This window comes from Phocoena phocoena, chromosome 9 (assembly GCF_963924675.1).
Source record: "Phocoena phocoena chromosome 9, mPhoPho1.1, whole genome shotgun sequence".
Taxonomy (NCBI): Eukaryota; Metazoa; Chordata; class Mammalia; order Artiodactyla; family Phocoenidae; genus Phocoena; species Phocoena phocoena.
In genome coordinates, this window is record NC_089227.1 from 106,015,613 (window position 1) to 106,035,319 (window position 19,707).

Here is a 19,707-nt window from a genome sequence, read left to right on the forward strand (position 1 = left end):
AAACGCTGCCCAAGCCTCGGGCCCAGCGTTGGGGGGCTTCACCATTTGTGCTGCTGTCATGGGGGCCCCGCAAGACCTGCCTCTTGGCCACGCCCATGGGGAAAGGCTGGGCCTTCTCTGTGGGATCCTGTAGAACAAAAGGGGTTCGTGCAGAATGCCCCAGGGGCACAAGTCCACGGGTGCGGGCGGGACAATGGCTGGGAAGGGTCAGCACAGCCCTGGCCTGGCTGCCCGCCCAGGTGTGTCCCAGGACCATTGCTGTTGCTTCCACCTGTGTAGGGAGAGCGGGGGGCCCGGGAGTGGTCCCTGAGGAGGGGGTCAAAGAGGCTGGCTCTCGTCAGAATGGTGGGGCCCTTGGCCACATCACATCATTTCTCTAAACCTCAGTTTCTCCATCTGTAAAGTGGGTTGTCACCCAGACTAAATGAGATGAGGGGTGGGCAAATGCGGGGGCATCGGTCAACAAGCACAAACCTGCAGTGATAAGATGAATAGGTTCTGTGTCTCACCAAAAGCAAATGGAGGGGCTTCCCTGGTAGACTAGTGGTTAAGGATCCGCATGTCAATGCAGGGGACACGGGTTCAAGCCCTGGTCCTGGAAGATCCCACATGCTGCGGAGCAACTAAGCCTGTGCGCCACAACTACTGAAGACCTCGCACATAGAGCCCATGCTCCACAACAAGAGAAGCCACCGCCATGAGGAGCCCGTGCGCCGCAGTGAAGAGTAGCCCCCGTTTGCCGCAACTAGCAAAAGCCCGCGCGCAGCAACAAAGACCCAACGCAGCCAAAAATAAATAAATTATATATATATATATATATATATATATATATATATATATATATATATATATAAAAGCAAAGGGAATCTGTGAGGCGATGGACTGGGGAATCATCTCATATTGTATAGATGTGAGAACATCACATCGTGTACGTTAAATATATACCACGTCCATCAGTAAGAAGCACATGACGCAGGGCTCAGAGCTGCACCACCATGATTACCCTCACTGACCACTGGTGACAGGTCACTTGTCATCCAGTTAGAGGGGTACCAGCTAAAATACAATGAACTTCCTTTCCTAGGTTTACTAATTTGGTAGGAAAAGAACAGGCTTTAAATTGTAACTCTTAGTGAGGAGAGCAAAGAAAGCCCCTCCGTTACCCAAGAAAAGTCATGGGACAGCCACATCCCTAAGGGCCTCACTTGGGGGCAGGACCCAGGGACAGCGGAGGTGAGGTGGCATGGGCGGAGGGCAGGAGATGGGCCTCGGCGGCACAGACACGGTCTGCCCGCACCGTGTGGGCTCAGGCGTCGGGGGCAGGCACTCGCCAGGGCCTCATACCCGTCGTCAGGGAGCACGTCTGAAACAGCCCGGCTCCCGGCTCCCAAGGCCCTTACCCGTCCACACGGGGTCACAGGGCGAGCGATGGGCTTCAAGGGGAGACACTGACCTGAATTCCCGGTGGCAAACAAAACAGACCCCACCATGGGGCACGGCCGGGTGCGGGTGCCGGGCTGAGGGTACCCACCGCTTAAAGGACCGCATTCCCGGAGAAAGGCTCTCCTCACAGTATGCCTGCCCCACACCGAGTCTCCACCACGGCCTGAGAGAGGCACCAGCGGCCAGCTGAGCCTGGGCAGCCCACACCAGCAACGCGGGCTCTAAGTCTGCAGAGATGCTCCAAGTTTGGTTCCATCCCCGCTGCCGGCTCAGGGCTAAGAGAACAACTACGTGGTTTCTCGACAGCCCACGGGTGGCAACACCCTAAAGGGAACAAAGAAACCCTCATGGCAGAAGGGACACTGGCTAAGCTCAGTTCGGCAGGTAGAGCCACTCTCGGTGTCACCTTCCAGATACACCACAGCAGGTGGAGAAAACCAGCCTTTCCCAGCTCCAAGACTACGGAACCAGCACATAATTCCAAAGGCTGGGTGGCTGAACTGAAACCAGGGACCTCACTGGCGGGATTTGGCCAGAAGTGAAAGAACACCTGAGTTAGGCTTGGAGCAGCAAATGGTCGCGGTTTACCAGGCACCTCGGAAAAACGACCAGAAAGGGAGGCCCGCGCAGCCCTTACCTTGCTCTCATCCTCGGGGTCATTGTAGCCGCACGCATCCATGAAATCCGGGAACGTCTCTGACCACCCGTCCCTGGTGCAGTTCTTGCTTATGTTTCCTGGAAGGTAAAGGCTAAGTGTCTGATCTGCACGTCAGGGCTGGCCTGGTGGCCAGGGCCCCCGCCTGCACCTACGCTGGCTTGAGAGGCTCCCTCTCCCTCGGGGCCGGCTAGGGGCCCGGGCCTGAACCCGGGGCACCTGCTCAGGGTGCGTCCCCCTCTTTGGCATCCTCGCCCACGAAGCCTGGGCAGCGGCCCCTGCATCCCCGGGGCCTCGGCGGCTGGAGGGAGCGGATTCGGCGCCAAAGCACGGGCGCGACGTCTGGGGCAATTATGATGGGACAGAGGTGCCGGTGTGTTCTACTCACTACGGAGCAGGGTGGAAGCGAACAGGCTGTTCCGTCCACTGAGAGGCGTCGTGGGCAGACCCTGGCCGTTCTGCCCTGCTCTGCCCTGCGCTTTCCTGCTCCCCTGGGCCAGTCCTCACCTCGCGGCCCCGAGGCACAGTGACCGGAGCAGCCAGGGCAGGCACCACTGGCCGCTGTGGTTGCAGGAAAGGCCGTGGACGTCAGGTTCGCGTGGCACGAAAGAGACAGCTTTGATTTTACAGCCCCACTGTTTGCTCCTAGGAACCTGATGTGCACGTCAGACTCAGCAATGCAGGGTCCCCTGCACAGGAAGAGGCGTCTTTAGCAGATGACACACAGGGTGGTGAGGGGAAGGGGATGGACCTGCTGGCTGGGCTTCGGGAGCTCGGACCCAGGCTGGCGTGGCGACTTTGGCCCTGCTTTCTCTGCTTCCTGCTGGGACCACAGGCCCAGGGCTTTCAGAATAGCAAACGTTTCCTCACACCATCTCTTTTTATTTGCACACTTGGTGGCATCACTGTTCCCATTTTATAGATGGAAAAGTGAGGCTCTGAGGGTCAGTAACAACTGAGTTTTGTGCTTAAAGATCCCTCATTTCTTCTACCCCAGGGCAGCGCAGCGGTTCACCTGCTCTGGCTGATGAATCAGGTGGGACCAAGAGTGCGGTGCGTCCGCCCTGGGGAGGAGATAAGCATAAGCCACTCTGCTCCCCGTGGGGAGAGAGGCCGGAGGAGTCCAGACCCCAACCCGCTGGAGAGGAAGTGGCTTGGGTCGGCTTCAGCAAAGCCCCTGGAAAAGAGCACCTAGGCTCTCCCGGCCCGGCCTCACTCCAACACCGCCATCCCCTGGGTCCTCCGATTCCAGACCCGAAACCTCCTGCTCCAGCTCCCGGGGGGCCTGCGGGCAGCTCGGGCACAGGGATGCAGTGCTGTGGGCCAGACAGAGACCTGAAAGGGGCAAGGTTGCTGAGGTCTGGCTCCCCTGCCCCACGTTACAGAGGGGAGACCGAGGCCCACATAAGGGAATGACCTGCCCGTCAGAGTCGGGAACAAGAAAGGACAAGAACAACAGTGGTGTCGGCAGCGTAGGGCTCACCGGCTCCTCCCGGCTCTTCCGTATTTAACTCATGCAATCCTGACAGCTACACGAGGAGGCCCTTTGATGATCCCATTTTACAGGTGAGAAACCTGAGGCTTAAAGAAGCTGGGTCACCTGCCCAAAGCTACCAGATTACAAGCTAGGTGCCCGTTTCAGACCTGGGCAGTCAGCTCCTCGCCTGCACAGCACACCTGCTACCTACCTGCTCCTGGGACCTGTACCCTAAGCTCTGTGGGAGGGCAAGGAGTGCTGAGCTAGCCATTCCTCACTTATAATATGGCAAACACTAAAGAGGACACTTAAATAAACCTCATCGTACGAAGTCGAGATTCGCCCACAGGGTTGTCACCTTGCCTGGCTTCACACTCCTCAGTGGAACCTTGGGCAAAAGTGGAAGGTGGGCTTCCAGGAAATGCCTGAGATGGTAAAGTAAAGAGAGGGGCTGGGGAGGTGATGGAGGGGTCAGGGAGGTGAGATGAGAGAGGGGCAGAGAGGTGAGGGATGGGTCACGGATGTGAGAGAGGCATCGGGGGAGAGAGATGGACAAAGGGGTGAGAGCGGGGCCAAGGAGCTCAGGGAGAAGGGTGTGGGAGGTGAGGGAGAGGGGGCGGGGGGTGAGGGCAGGGAAGTGAGGGGAAGCTCAGGGAGAGGGTGAGGGGAGGCGAGAGAGGGACCTGAGAACGAAAGTGGGGCACAGCTTAGGACTCAGAAATCTGGTCACCTGTTGTGAGGACCCCCGCAATCTCCATGCCTCTCCCCACTGTGTCCCCAATTTAGCTGAAGTGTTGGGGCCTCAGCACAGTGGTGTAGGTAGCCCCAGCCCAGCTCCCTAAAGCTGATTGCACACTCCTGTCCTCAGTCCTTAAGTGTGTGTTTGAGTGTGACTGTCCTGAAAAGGCCACAGTCACACGTCTGGCCCTGAGCACGGCCATCTGGGCTCAGACCCTGTCAGGAGGGTCCTGCCTTGGGCCGAGGCAGGAGTGATGGGCAGGCTCCAGGTTGCGGCCAGTCCACCGGATGTGCTCCCACGGCGGGCCAGGGCCCTCGCAGCCCTCTGGGGACTGGCCACGTGGCTTCTGGAGAAGATGGGGAGCAGAACTCAGAACTGGGCTGCCTGGCCGAGGGCACGGGCTCCTGGCTGTGTCGTTGTTGGACGCAGAGCATAGGCGCCTTCTCCCCAGCTGAGAGAACACTAATACTTGACGGTATCCATGATGCCCTAAGGTTCCAATTCGTCAGAATAAACCTCGAGTCCTGGGACCTGGCCCTCCTCCACCTGATGGTTTGCTACTGTCCCTTGCAAAGACCTGCTCTCGGAACTGTGCCCAGTCCCCCAGCTCTCCCCTCCCACAGAAGTAGAGTCTCCCACCCGCCTGTTCACACCCCCTTTCCTAGCCCGGCTCAGGGGCCTCGCGTGGGCCCCAGGGCTCACCCGCACGGGGAGAGCAGAGCAACGTGCTGGTTGCCATGACAACATACACTGATGTGTAGAGACACCCCCCAGTTTCCCACTTACAACTTTTTATAAAAAACGGGTCTATTTCTCGAACATCTGGGTTTCCTGGGCCTGTGTGCAGAGCAAGCCCCGGAAGGAGGGGTCGGCACATCTCGGTCAGCACCTTCTGAGGCTGGAAGCTACGCGACTGCAGGTGTTCAGGTGACAGGGGGCCGGGTCAAGGGTGGGGCTGAGAACCCAGAGAGTCGGTCCAGGAAAGGAGAGGATTCCCGTGAAGCAGAACGTGCGTTCCCGGCCAAGAAGGGACACCCTGGAGGACGCTCTCTGGGGGTTACGGGTGCCCAAGTGCGGCAGGTGTTTCTATTCTCTCCCTGCCTGGTGCTGCGGCCCCTCGTCTGCGCTGGGCACCTGTGTGTCTGGCTCCTGCCCAGGGTCTCCTGTCCGCCCCACCGTGTGTGCTGTAGGGTGGATGACCTGGCAGGAAGCCTTCTGTGCTCCCAGTCTCTAAGGCCAGCTCAGCACAGCTGCTCCCTGACTCACTGGGCCAAGGAAACTGACGCCCTGCTTCTTGTGCCTCCATGGAGAAGCCGGCCCCTCGTATGCACCCCCCCCACCCCCGCACGGCTCAGAAACAACACAGACGACAGTACCTGGTTTGCTATAAAAGTTGCTGAACAGTTTTGGACAGGGCACCGTGACAGTCTCGCCGACGTCCGCGGGGAGCCAGCACGTGATGTTGTCCCAGACGCCGCTGCAGGCTGGAGGGGAGACGTGGGTGAGCAGGGCCCTCTGCCCAGCACTAGGGCAGCACCCTCAGGCCACGTGTGGGGTGCCCAGGGTGGTGGGACCGGATCTGCTCAGAAGCTTTTCAAATAGAAAGCCTGTTAATTAGGTAATTATCTTGCAAATTATTTTTCTGTGAAACTCACACCACGATATTATTGAGAATATACTTGGCATGGGTTCATTGTAATCAGCTTTGGAGGAATAAGCAGATCTGCGGTAGAACGTTTCTGAGGAACCCAGCATGCACTGCGCACTTTCGAATTGTAGTAGAATCATTACTTTTTCCTGCTGAAGTGCTTCCCGCCCACCCCCCATGTGATAAAATGGGCAACACTGAGTATTGTGTAAGTCTTGGAGGTTAGGGTCCCCTAGATGCACATATACTTGTGCGTTTATGGATTCTGACTTCAAGGACAATTTGCAAATTTAAATATTTGAAAAGATTTAGTTGATTTCAGCAGTCAAGATGACATATTAGCGGTGAAATCTTAGGTTACCCTCATGGAGTTATCAAAACTTAATTTGCATTATGTTATAGCTTAAAACACTTTTCAGATCTCTTATTTGGTTTAATAACCACCCCACGACAGTAATTCATACCAACAGTGTATCAATCATCTCACTGACAAGGAGCGCTGAGGTTTGAATGGTCCAGGGGCCTCTCAACATTAAACAGACAGTGAGTGAATCCACGTTTGAACCCAGGAAATTTTTATCACAAGTCCAAGGTGTTTCTACTGTATTTTGTGACCTCTAAACTTTTATACTTCATTTAAACTTCAGTATTGGAGGAGCAGGGTGCTAGCCTCAATTAAAACAAAGAAAGAAACAACAGTTCTGCTCTCTGACACGCCACCCACACCTGTACGATAACTGCGCAAACACATCAATGGGGTTATGCATTTTTGGTTTGACCACGGGAATGTTTTACTTCTAAGAACAGAGGTAATGAAAAGTTGGCTACAAACCAAGTTTTGCAAAAAAAGAGATGAAAATAGGGACTTCCCTGGTGGTCCAGTGGTTAAGACTCCGCACTTCCACTGCAGGGGGATTGGGTTCGTTTCCTGGTTGGGGAACTAAGATCCTGCATGCCGCGCGGTGCGGCTAAAAACACAAACAAAAAACCCATGAAAATACTTTCTAAAGGCTTTTTAAAATAAAATGAAAATACATTCATCCTAAAAACTGAGTTACCTACCGAAGATTGAGTACATAAATTCATACTATATTAACATTCTTACATATCTAAAGAAAACGTTGCTTTTTGAAAAATTACTTAGGACACATCATCAAGGACAAAGACATCACTAGAAACACACCTCCGGCCGGTGGGCAGTGCAGCCTGCAGACCTGGAGTATACGGATGAGCAGGGTGGTAAGGAGGGATGTGCCTACGCGGTGAGGGCAAGAGACAGACAACTGGGGACATACGAGCTTCTCGCTCCATTTCCCAAGTCTCATGAAAATGGCAGTTGAGAAATTTGAAATGGCAGTTCCTAGAGATGTCATAAAACTGAAGACAGACAGCATGTATGTGTGTTAAAGATTCAGATGGAGCAAAGGGGGCGGCAGCCCAGCCCGCAGTAGGTGAGCAATGGGGGTGCCCTTAAAGGGCACAGGTGGCCTACGTTTGGGAGAATCACATCGAGTTTGAATTCTGAACTCTGAGAACTCCAGACTTCCCTGCCCTGCTGGGTGTTTCTGGAAGCTCTGCTGGAGGAGCACCAGGGAGCCCTGGACCAACCAGGCCGCCTGGCATGGGATGGAGGGCACAGGAATGGCTCCGAGAACAGCACTTGGTGACCACCCTGTGTACTAGATTATCGCGAGAGTGTCTTGCCATTGTTCTGGTACAAAGTTTGATGCTAATTATTGATAGAGAGGTGGAAAACTAACTTATAGTTCCAGGAATAACATAGAGCTACACCGGAAAGGAGCCTGGGACTGTTACAGGGTCAACTGTGGTCATAATAACGTAAACCACAACCGTGAAGGGACTCGGCAGGCGGGGTGGCGGGGGGGGGGGGTGGTGGGGCGCAGCTTGGAGAAAGGGGAGAGAGCTGCCAGGCAGGGGTGACTCCCAGCAGAGTTCAGCCGGACCCAAGACAAACTGGGGAGAGGAGTCTTGTTTGAAAAGTGCTGAATAGTCCAGACTGCATGAGAAAAAGTGGCGTGGGTGAGGCAAGCAGGGTCTGCGTGAGAATTTATTTTTGTTACACTCTCGTAGCAACCTAGATATTTGAGATGGTGATAATAAAATCAAGGCTCAGTCTGAAAAGAGGAAAATTTTGCTCACATCAATAGACTGAAAAGTTACTTGACGAAATTCAGCAGCCATTGCTAATTTTTAAAAGCTCTAAACAGAATAACGAAATACTGAGACTGCCTTAACGTAGCAAAGACCATTTGTTAAAAGAAGTAGCTATTATTAGAAACGGTTAAGCACAGTGTACAACCCAAACCAGGACCCTACTGGGCACTTGCTGTCACCATCATGCTTCAACGATACATTAGCGCTTTAGCTAAAACAATAGATAAAATGAACTGAACAGATTCGCTAAAATAAAGAAGAGAAGAAACCCCAGAACTGCACTTCGCAACGTGGTTACCACATGTGACCGTTTAAGCCTAAATCGACTGAAATTAAATGCAATTGAAAATTCAGCCCCTCAGCTGCAGTGGCCACATGTGGCTGGTGGCTCTCATCTCACAGCTCAGACACACATTTCCATCATCCCAGGACAGCGTCACCCTCGAGCTGTAGCTAAAACGAGCAAAAAATAAAACTAAAAAGCCACTCCTACAAATGATCAAGAAACAAAGCAAAGAGAGAAAATAACAAACCCATCATTACTGTACATAAGCTATTGCTGGGGGTAAATTAGCCCAAACAGATGCAACTTTCTTCAGGTCATGGTTTTTCAACTAAAAATGGCCATATAAATTACCTGAAATATTTTATGAATAAATTATAAATGAGAATGAGAATTTTTTGGTAAAAATTTATCACTTATCACACAAATCTTCTCCGTCTTTCAAAACCCAAAACAAGGAGGAGGAGGTCTCTTATCCAAAGTGGGGGTCAGTGGCTTGGGGAACCGAAAAGCACGGTAGGTGCTTAATACCTTAAGTATCTTCCATTGATTGAAACACAAAGTGTGTTTCTATTCCTTCAACATAGAACACACAGCCAAAGCCTTTCCTTTGCGAGTGGGCTTATTGACTGGGCTCCTCTTTGCTTTTCTTGTGTAAATCATACTCTGACCTGTCCTTGGTGATGTCCAACTTCAGAGCACTGAGAGTGGGCTGACTTAGGCTCCCGCAAAGCTAGGTCTCCAGACTCGATCCTAGCCGTCATGCTCACCTCCAACCCTATGGCTGCGTAGCAACTCAATTTTTTAGTTTTTCCAAAGCACACAAATTGATTTTCCCAGAAACAAGTGCTTCTTTTTGTACTCCTCAGCTTCCATACTGTTTAATTTAGCACCTGGGTGAGTAACAGACTCGGGAGGCACTGACACGTTGTAAACTTGGCAAAGTGTCCCAGAAGCTGCAGAGAGGAGGTGGTGGAGGAGCCCCGACCAGGGCCTGACCGAGGTGCCTCCGTGAACCAACTGCCAGGCTTCGCAGGAAAAGCGCGCACAGGAGCCCAGCGTAAGCCGGCGGGGGTGGCTTCCTAAGTTCCTCTTGGGAAGGCAGCTTAGTCCCCTGAAAGGAACATTCTAGATCAAGAGGTTCAGAAAAACTGGTCTTATGCACGGTGCAGCCTCCAGAAATTTCTTAAACTTCATGGCAACTTGAACGGAACATACTCGGGACATGGATGAGTTGTGCTCAGGAAAGGCTGCTATTAGAACACGTGCCTGTGTTCTGGAACTCAGAGGAGACAGCTGCAGTTCACCTGGCCCGAAGCAGTCTTTTTTTTTTTTGCGGTACGTGGGCCTCTCACTGCTGTGGCCTCTCCCGTTGCGGAGCACAAGCTCCGGACGCGCAGGCTCAGCGGCCATGGCTCACGGGCCCAGCCGCTCCGCGGCATGTGGGATCCTCCCGGACCGGGGCACGAACCCGCGTCCCCTGCATCGGCAGGAGGACTCTCAACCACTGCATCACCAGGGAAGCCCCTGAAGCAGTCTTATGAAGGGGGAGGAACCGACCACCATGGAAAAGAAGCTTGTACCCGAAAAACCAACTCTCTCTCCAAAATATCCCCGGGCAAGTCATACTCTCACAGATGATGGTACACGTGTTGTTTTGAGTCCCGGGTTTATTTTCTCATTATTTCAATGATATAAACAGCAATTCGTTTTCAAGAAAATCAGGTGAGTCACTACTTAGGTGTTACACTTCGTCTAGGGCAGAGCTTTTACAAACACTGTGTTTCCTGCTCATGGGTTCGCAGAGCAAGGTTGGGGCCAGAACCCGTCTTGCTGTCACTGCCCTCTCCCTGAAGACCACTGTCCCCACTGGCCCTCTGTGACCTCCTGGGACCTGGGGAGATGTGCTCCTACCACTCCAGTCTTCCACGTTCAAGGTGTTTTATGACGAAAGCCCTGGACACAGAGCCAGAGGCATGAACTGAGTCCAGGTGCGCGAGCAGACTAAGACGGCTCTGAGCACTCGTCCAGCGAATGCAGGGCTAATGTCTCAGGCGAGGCTGTGACCACGGCTGACGTGGTCTCCCGCCCTCTCTGGGTGAGGCTCCTGGGGCATCCCCAGCAGTGGCCGTGCTCCGATCTGTCCACATTTCTACCAAGAGAGAAATCCAGTCCCCTACCAGCACCGACGCACAGAGAGAGACAGCACAGCAGTGGGACAGCGGAGGTACCCAGGCAGGCTTGACTCTCGACGGCGGCCACCGTGTGATGGAGGTGCTTCCCACCGTGACCAGGAACTCCAGGGAGGGGTCTCCGCTCCTGCGGCCCGGCCTGTGAGGAGAGGGTGGGCGGGCCAGCACCCGGGCATCCAGTGGCGGGAGGCCTCGTCCCCTGGGTCACCTTGCTCAAGACGGAGCACAGGGGGAGTGCCACAGGAGCAGGCACGGGCAAAGGAAAAGGAGACAGAAAACCGCTTCTGGCACTAACGTGTGAGGCCAGGTGACAGCTAACATTACCAATAACACCTTCCATTCAAAAGTTTAGTTTAAATTTGAAGTCTTAAGTGGCAAAGCTTCTTCCAGAATCAGAAGCTGCAGGGAAGTCCAGGAAGTGCTCTTGGGCCCCGAGGCCAGAGCCGTGCTGGTCACTGGATCCCCAGCCCGCAGACAGCAGGTGCTGACCTGGCCCACCCGTCCTTCTCTGGGATGGGCTGGTGGGACCTCATCACCGGGCGGGTAAACACCCCTCAAGCCGCAGCTCCTGAGGTGGAGGTCTCACAATCCCACTTCCTCTGCCCCCAGTGATGAAGCCGGAGCCCCAGGGAAGCCCAGTCCAGTCCCGTCAGAGGACTTTCAACTGCCTGGTTGTGGTGGACACAGCACTGGACACTGTTTACTTGTCTCCAGGCGCTTCTGTACATCAGTCACGCCGGTGTCGGTGAACAGGTGAGAACAGGCGCAGCGAGATGGGAAGAAGGGCCCATCACCTCCTCTCCTGTCTCCTGGCCCCGACCCCGGTGGGCAGGCGGCCGAGCGCGGGTGTCAGTGTGAAGACGACACAAGGGGAGACGGCGAGGGACACTGAAGAGTGGCTGCTGCTCGACGGCAGGAAGAGCCACGCAGAGGCCTCAGCTTGGGGTCAGCTCAGCTCAACTGGCCTCCCCCGCCATGATGAGCACACCCTCCAGGCCAAGTCCCTTCATTACAGAGATTTTTATTTGCTTTTTATTGTCTTAACCTTGCTTGAGAGAAAGCAGAGAAATGGCACTTCTTGCTCCCTGGTCACTCCTTGTATAGAATTTGCCGTGGCCAGAACGACGCGGTCTCCAAGGCTCACCTGACCGGCAGCACCTCGTGTGCCCCGTGGACGACCCTGTCAGAGGGCAGGTCAGTGCCCCTCAGCCCAGGCTGGTGATGCGGCAGCCAAGCGGCAGTGGAGGGTGTGCCCGGGTCCTTCCTACACGCCCCCGGGGCCCGCTGTTAGTACCCGCACCCAGGGTTCTGGTTTGATTCCCCCGGACAGCACTTCTCGGTTTTTAAGATTCTTGGAGGTTCCAACGTGTACCCAGGGCTGAGACCCACAGTCCTGGGGTGCAGGTGCTAGACGGGACCTCAAGGACTACGAGTGCGGGTGCTGACGGGGCCCCAGAGCAGCAGCCCCTGGTGAGTGGTTAGAAAGCTCCCGTGCTCCACCCTAGGCCATTGCGCCAGAGACCCAGGCTGACCCCCGTCCCTGCGGTGGTGCTGAACCGCTCAGGGGCTCATGGCAGCCACGCCCTACCTGGCACGGGAAGGAGGGTGGGCTCGGAGCCCACAGCTCGCCAGGCCACAGCCCCAACCTCGCTAAGCCTGGCTTCCTCCCGTGCAGGGCGGGTGAGTGCTGGTGAGCCAACCGGGCGGCTCATCAGGGGCCTGCTCGGCACAGGGAGGCCTGTCCGGCCGGCGGGGTGACTCCCGGTCTCACGCTGCCGCCGAAGGGCCGGGCGTCCCTGGACGCTCCACCTGACGGCCCCCAGCACCTCCCCCAGAAGGCAGTGCCAACGACCAGCGCATCCCGCGAGCCCACTGAGGAAAGCACTGCTCTCGGGACGGGCAGTGACAGCAGCAGCGGGGCCGGGTCCCGCCCTCATGAGCTCATTTCATCCCCCAAACTCACAGGCCTGGGGTGTCCCCAGTCTCATCGCACAGACGAGTAAACGAGGCATTGAACGGAGCTTGGCTGAGCTCCGGAGGCTCCCCAGCCCTGCCCACAGCGCCTCTGTGCTGTGGGCCGGGCTGGGTGGGGCACAGACATACAGCGGGGGCCCAGCCCAGCCAGGCCGCTTTCTCCCTTGGCCGTCCCTGGCAGCACTGAGCCTGGCCTGGGGGTGGGCAGCATGGAACGTCGCCGACCCACCTGCACCTCCTGGGTGGAGTGTGGCCCCAAGGGGCTCCTGACGCTGGAGCCCCTGGTGAGGGCTGCTCTCCCCGCTGTGGGGTCCGAGAGCGCACTGCTGGGCCAAGGACGCAGAGGCCACGTGCCGGCTGGGCGGTGCCTCGGGGGCAGGGGCTGTTGTCAGGGCTGTTCTTGTTTCCTGTGCTTCCGTCTGCGCTGATTCAGGCCACACTAACTGCTGGACATCTCTGAACAGGAAGAAAGCACTTTAGGAAGCAATGTCACGTTTCCTCACTCCATCTGTCATCCTCCTCGTGAACCCCTTAAATAAGTGCCGGGGCTCTGCCTGGTGAACAAGAACTTCGGGGCAGAGGGCCAGCTGGGGGGTCATCCAGAAGACCACAGAGGGGCTTCCCTGGCGGCTCAGTGGTTAAGAATCCGCCTGCCAATGCAGGGGACACGGGTTCGAGCCCTCGTCTGGGAAGATCCCACATGCCACAGAGCAACTAAGCCCGTGGGCCACAACCACTGAGCCCGTGCGCCTAGAGCCTGCGCACCGCAACGAAGGGTAGCCCCCGCTCACCGCAACTAGAGAAAGCCCGTGCACAGCAACAAAGCCCCAACGCAGCCAAAAATAAAAAATAAAATAAAAAAAGTAAAAAAAAAAAAAAGGACCACAGAACTTCAGAGTCGGGAAGGACCTTCTGGCTCTCGACAAACATGCTGCTTCACAGCAGGGGTCCACACCTAAAGAGGCTCAGTGACCCCCCGAGGTCTTGAGACCCATTACATGCACATCAGAGCCTTCGCCACATCCTGTTACACCAGCCTCTGTCCACTAAGGACTTCTCAGTACCTAAGGGGACAATACGAACCCCTCACTGAGACACCCTTAAAATTCGACAGACTCTTCCAGGCGTGCGATTTTAAATTACGAAAGCAGCACACGCCCTGGACCGTGCAATCACACAGCACGTCAGTCCAGGCACGAGGAGGTGTGGCCCGTGCTGCGAGCCCATGTGCAGCCTGCAGTGGCGGGTGAACCCGCTCATGTTTATGGACTACCTGGAGAGACGTCTGTGCTGCAGGTGGAGCTGGGCCCTTCCCACTGGCTCAGGGCAGTCTCTGTCCTGCAGGAAACTCAGGTGAGGCCCCTCGTGTTTCTGAGCACCCTGGTCTAAGGCACAGCCTGGTCTGCTTAGTTAACATGCCTTCTCTACCTGACTTATTTCAGGCTAGTGGGAGTGGAGGGCAGACTGGGGCTCGGATCTGCTGGTGGTGGTTTTCGGGGCTCCAGGGGGCTTGGAGGCACTCAGGGGTCTTGGCACAGGTGCTCGTGGTGGAAGCCAGCACCTCCTCTCCCATGGACCAGGGGCCGCCTCCCCCCAGCTGTGGCCCCTGACCCCTCTTGGCCCTCGCCCTGGTGGCTGTCCTCCTGAGTAGAGGACAACTAGAGACCCAGTGGACCTCTCTGCCCAGCTGCACCAAGACGGCTGCCAGCCACCTCTCATCCTTGTGTCCCCCAGCAACATGAAAGTCCTCTCACCGGTGGGGGACCTCCCTCCCCTCCACAGGAGAGCAGACATCACAGAGCATTCCAAGGACTCTCCCCAAAGAAACCCTCTCCCCAAACAGTCCTGCCCCCGCCCCCTTTGTGTTGGGGAAACACCCCCTCCTAGCAGCCTCCTCCTGGCCCCTCATGGGCGTCTGGCTCCTGCCCCTACAGGGCCCGATGACATCCTATACACCTGCCCATACACCACATACACAGAGACCTCACGTATGTTCTTCTCACAAACACAGGATATCCTATATGCTGGAGTATTCCTTGCTTTCTCACTTAACAATATACATCTCGTATTTTTCATGTCATTTGTGACGTGTGCCATCTTTTTTAATGGCTACATGTTCCAACACCCACTTTACTTGTGCTATAAATAGCAGAGACGAAATAATTGTCTGATCAGAATTCTAGTTATTAAGTACTTAATAGGTGCCCCCAAGGTGCTTGGACTTTTATCCCACTCTTTCAGAAGGAACTGTAGTTCTTCCCCAAATGATGAGGAAAAGCTCTTCTTTCAAGAGAACGCTAATTAATACATGTAAAGAATGGTTAGAATTTTAAAAGCTGACATTTTGGACCTTAAATACCGGCTGACCAAGCGTGAATCATCCACAGGGCACGAAAGCCAGGAGGTGGGAAAGCCTGGGAAAGCCCAGCAGCCCCACAGACCACCTGCCAACTGCAAAGGGAAAAAAGAATTTCATTTTCAAGATTCTGGAGTCACTTTTAAGCAGTGACCAAACAGCATAATGGGATGCTGAGGGCCATAACGGGCACCAGAATGCTGACATTCAGGCAGCCGCCTGCCTCTCCTCCCGTAAGGGGACCGTGCTGATCCAGGAGATTTCCATGGATCCTCTGAGCGCTAAAACTCTGCTTTAACAGTTCTATAGGGAGGAATTATCTTCACTGTGGCCCTCGAAGCCGTTGATCCATCTCCTGTTCCCAGCGCCCCCATGCCTAGTATCACTTTAAAGGACTGAAAACTTGATGGACAGACTCACCAACTGAGTTGGGAAAAATCCTTTTTTAAAAGGGTGCTTCTCTGTGAACCCAGCCATTTTTTCTGACCCGAATCACCGGACAGGCTGCCTCCTGCCCGCCTGCCTGTCTGAGGGCCCTGCTTCAGGCTTATGGAGGGGGACGTGAGTTACTGTTTTCTGCAGGTAAGTACACAAGCCAGTCTTTGAGGCCCCCGGGGCCAGGAGGACTCTGACCAACAAACGTGCTTTCCCAGACCAGTGGGCGCCCCGCATTCAAAAGGCCACAGAGGTGGCCCGGGGCAGCCCCGACCCTCTCACTTGTCCCAGGGCTGCGAGAGCAGCGCGGCCATGAGCAGCCATCCCCTTGGGGCCTCCGGTCACTGTCAGATTTGTCCTATGCCCCACGGCCAAAATGGGGCTGTGTGCAACTTCTACTCTCAGCCCTGGTCCTGCGTTTGGATCCTTCAAAGGGCAGCTGCAGTCATGACCGGCAGAAATCTCGCCATATCCTCACCACACCTTGCTTTGACTTTCTGCTGAGACCACCCCTCCAAATACTCCCATTCCTGGACACTCAAGTCCCTGTTCCCCAGTGGTGTGAGCTGGCCATACAGCACAAGAAGGACCCCGGGGGTCTGTTTCCTGACCTCAGGGTTGGCAGGGTCGAGATGTGGACGTTATCCCCGCAGCGGCGGCGCCCCGCTGTTCCACCTGCTGCATCCTGGCGTCTCAGCGCTCACCGCGGAAGCAGACATGATGCTGAGCGGGTCCAGACCCCCGGCCCTGTGGATGGTGACGCGATCGCTGCGAACCCTGCCCTGGACCTGGAAGCTCTGCAACACTGGCCCACATCCCCATCAGCCCCGCCCTCAGCTTTGGATTTGCTCTTTGGGCACCTTTGATGCTTCCTGTTCAGGGGTCCAATTACAAATATCCTGTTTCTCTGTGTCCTACAGAGTCCAGCTAATCTCTCCACTAACAGTGATGACCAAACTCTACCAAATGGAGGAGTCTCTCTTTCTGTTGCTCTAAGGATGCATATCTACATCATTTATTCCTAAAATACATGTAGTGAGATAAGGAGAGCTACATCCATGCTGGGTACCGAGCCAAACGCCTTTCTAGTAATGCTGCAGTCAGGCATGATGACAGTACTTGCGAGTGGCAGAAGCAGAGTGGAAAGGAGCCTTTTGAGGGGAAACGCCCCGAGTGACAACCCACCAGAACTAATCACAGCCTATGTCTGGGCCGCGCGCTTCTCAGAGACAGTCAGTGCAGGTGAAATCTGGCCACGTGCTGGGAGGGGAGCTGCTGCAATCAGGACTCAAAAGCAACTTACAGAACAAGCTCAGGGCCTTTGATAACAAACCCCTGCCCGTGCAGACAGAGATGGAACAGTTCATCTTCCAAACAGCAGACCATCCTTTCTTCACGACTCGGCACATTGTTTGGACCAGCTGCAGCCATGCTCTCTTAAAACTTGCAGTGACGAGCATTCGTCTATCCAGCAAATGTTCACCGAGCGCCCACTGGTCTGAGGCTGCCCGAGGTACCTGATGGAGGCACCTGGGCCAGGAGGGCCTCACCAGGTCTTCCTGCAGCAGGAACACTGCAAGTTCACAAGCCGACCAGGGCACCAAGGCGGGCTGGCTCTTCAACATCCCCCTGCTTATAACTGAGTCCACACAGCAGGTCAAGCCTTCGGGTGTGGACCGAGGCCCAGGGCCATGCTGCTCCCTAGGCCCCCTGTATGAGAGCCTGGATTTTACACAGGGGCAAACCCAGGCGCCACGACAGAGCTCCAACTCCAAGTGCCTTTAGAGGGCTGCAAGGAGTATTTTACCGGGAACTCATTCTTCAGACAACTCCTGGACACCCCAATATTCTAACTAGGGTGCTACAATGATCCCACCCTTGGTGGGCTAGAGGCGACCTATGAACCAAGGCCTGGGAAAGACCATCTGGGGGGACAATGCCACCAGATGGCACCTCGATCAAATCACTTTGGAACTTTGAATATGGAAGTAGCAAAGTTTAACTTCAGTTCAGATGGATTCCATTAGTTGGAGTCGTATTTTGGGACTTGAACTAACGTTAAACCAAGACTCAAAACCCAGAACTAACCAAAGCTGTTAACTGAACAAAAGAGTTTTTCAAAGGAACATCCGGAGATCCAGTTTGAACCTGTCTAAAGAATACGCTGAATCCAATAAACCCCAAACATCAAAACGTCCTCCAAACTGGGTGAACCTAGTGCCTGCGGTCGGGGTCCCGGCCAGCACGGCTGCCCGAGGACTGACTGCAGATCCCTCCGAGATGGGCCCAGCACCTTCACGCCTCTCTTCCGACATCCGTACAACGGGGGCCCTCGGGAGTCCCGGTGAGGTCCTGCTACGGAGTCAGTTTAGGAAAACTGATGGGGAGGTAAATTTTTGCAGATGCTGGGCCTCTCACCATCGAGATGTCTGCTGTTGTCTTTTGTACAAATTCTCAACCTTCCCTCCAATGTCTGTGACCACTTGGGGCATTGTTGGTGGTGCCACCTGAGCTCCCAGGCAAGCAGAGCCGAGCCGCGTCCGAGAGGGGACGTCTGGACTCAGCTGACAGGCTGGGACTGGATGCGTGGGGAGTCCTGGGACTGGATTCCCAGGGTAATCTTGCGTGGATTTATGAGCAGGACTTGGGCGATGTCTTGGGATCGAGCCGGGACACCCATCTACCAGCGCGAAGCCAGATCGCCCTCATACAGTACAGCAGCCACACAGCTGCGCGTGCCCCCAGGGCAGGACGCCTGGCCGTGGCGTCTACAGCTCCCGGCCGAGACCGGCCTCGTGCGGGACCATCCTCCCAGGCTGTGTGCGAGGGCTGGGGGCCAGGGGCCCCTGGCACGTCCACAGCTCAGTGCCCTGGGTCCCATCCTGCTGGCCCCTCCAGCCCCGTCCACCCTGGGAGCTGTGCCGGGCGCTCAGGCCCCTCCCTCCCCCTCCTTCTGGGCCGAGCCCCTCAGGTCCGCCCTTGGCCACTCCCCCTGCCTCCAGGACCTGCTGCCCCAAATGGTCCCACTGGTGAGCAGGCTCCAGCCTCCCTCCCAGCCCTTCCTTCTGCCTCTGCTTAGGCTCCCCAGAAGCGGCCTCTGCTCACCACAGCCCCGAAGGCGCCCTCCCCGGGCCCCAGCTCCTCCTGTGTGCTTTCCTTTCTCCTGCGCTCCTGGGGCGGCTGCCCTCACCACCATGTGGCCGCGGCACCTTCTCAGCCACCCTCTCCCTGCGGCCTGGCCTCTGCTCCGCCAGCCTCCCGTCCTCTGCCGTGGAGCACGCCTGCGTCACCTCCACCTGAAACGTGACCCGCCTGCGAGGCACCCCCCAGCTCCTCTCAGAAGTGTCTGCTCCGTGAACCGTCCCAAAACAGCTCATAGCAGACAGCGCACTTTTCAGAATTCCCCTGGGGCCAGCTCCAGGCTGCGGGTCAACGCTGTGCTCCTTCCTTCACCCACACATCCCGTGTGTGCGCCCCCAGCCCTCCCGGCGGCTGGACCCGGCTACTCTGGGTGCCGACACACACCTCTCCTACCTGCCCGCGCGGCCAGCCCACCAGCTCCAAGCTCTGCAACAAGCCCCAGGAGCAAACGCTCCCCACGCCCCCCGAACTTGGTGAGCTTGGGTGCCTTGCACGGGGCCACACAGGAGCAGAGCGACAGCGCTTGCCGGGGGGACACAGGAGGCACGTGCTGTCCTTATCGCCGGGGCCCAGTGGGCACCCAGGAGGCCTGGCCTCACCCTCAGTGTCCCCTCACACAGGCCTCAGTCCTTCCCTTGCAGAGAAGGAAGTAGCTGTAAGTCAGAGACTGCTTGCAAAGCAGTAGTAACCCTCCCCTGGGGTGGATAAGAGGTGCCTTGAAAGTGTCAGTTCTTGAGCTGTGGGAGCCCTACCCAGGGCAGGTCATAGCCCGGGCGATGTTTAAGGTGCAGACATCTGGGGCGCTCTGGGCCCTGATTCAACGTCCTGCGCTGCGGGGCCTCCGCCTGCAGCTGAACCCCGGCCGCCTCTGACGGTTCCTGTTGATACACAGAGAACCAGGCGTGCCATGAGGAAGCTGACGGCCAGGAAGTCAAGGAGGACTCACCAAATGAACGTGCTGCCCCAAAGCCCTCGCCATGGCCGGAGGAGAGAAGGGGCTGATGTCACAAAGTGAGTGAACTGGTGGGGATCCTCACCCCAAGGGGAAGCTTCAGTGGAAGGTGCAGACAATTAGATGGACATGAGGCCAATCTCCCTGTAGCCATGGCGGTTCAGAGGAGGTCCCTCACCTTTGAAGCAGGCTTTAGAGAGGGAGACCTTCATCTAAAGCATGCCTCTCTTTCTAAGA

The 19,707-nt window shown here is 56.0% G+C and overlaps 1 protein-coding gene across 2 annotated transcripts in view; it reads right to left on the reverse strand.

The window, feature by feature from the left end:
* The window catches only part of VIPR2 (vasoactive intestinal peptide receptor 2), a 68,271-nt gene that overhangs the window by 37,989 nt on the left and 10,575 nt on the right, over positions 1 to 19,707 (reverse strand). For both annotated transcript variants that reach the window (XM_065883450.1, XM_065883451.1), the window contains exons 3-4: positions 5,691 to 5,798; positions 2,081 to 2,178 (exon numbers count right to left, since the gene is read on the reverse strand). In XM_065883450.1, coding sequence (XP_065739522.1) covers positions 2,081 to 2,178; positions 5,691 to 5,798 — 206 coding nt within the window. The remainder of the gene's footprint in view (positions 1 to 2,080; positions 2,179 to 5,690; positions 5,799 to 19,707) is intronic.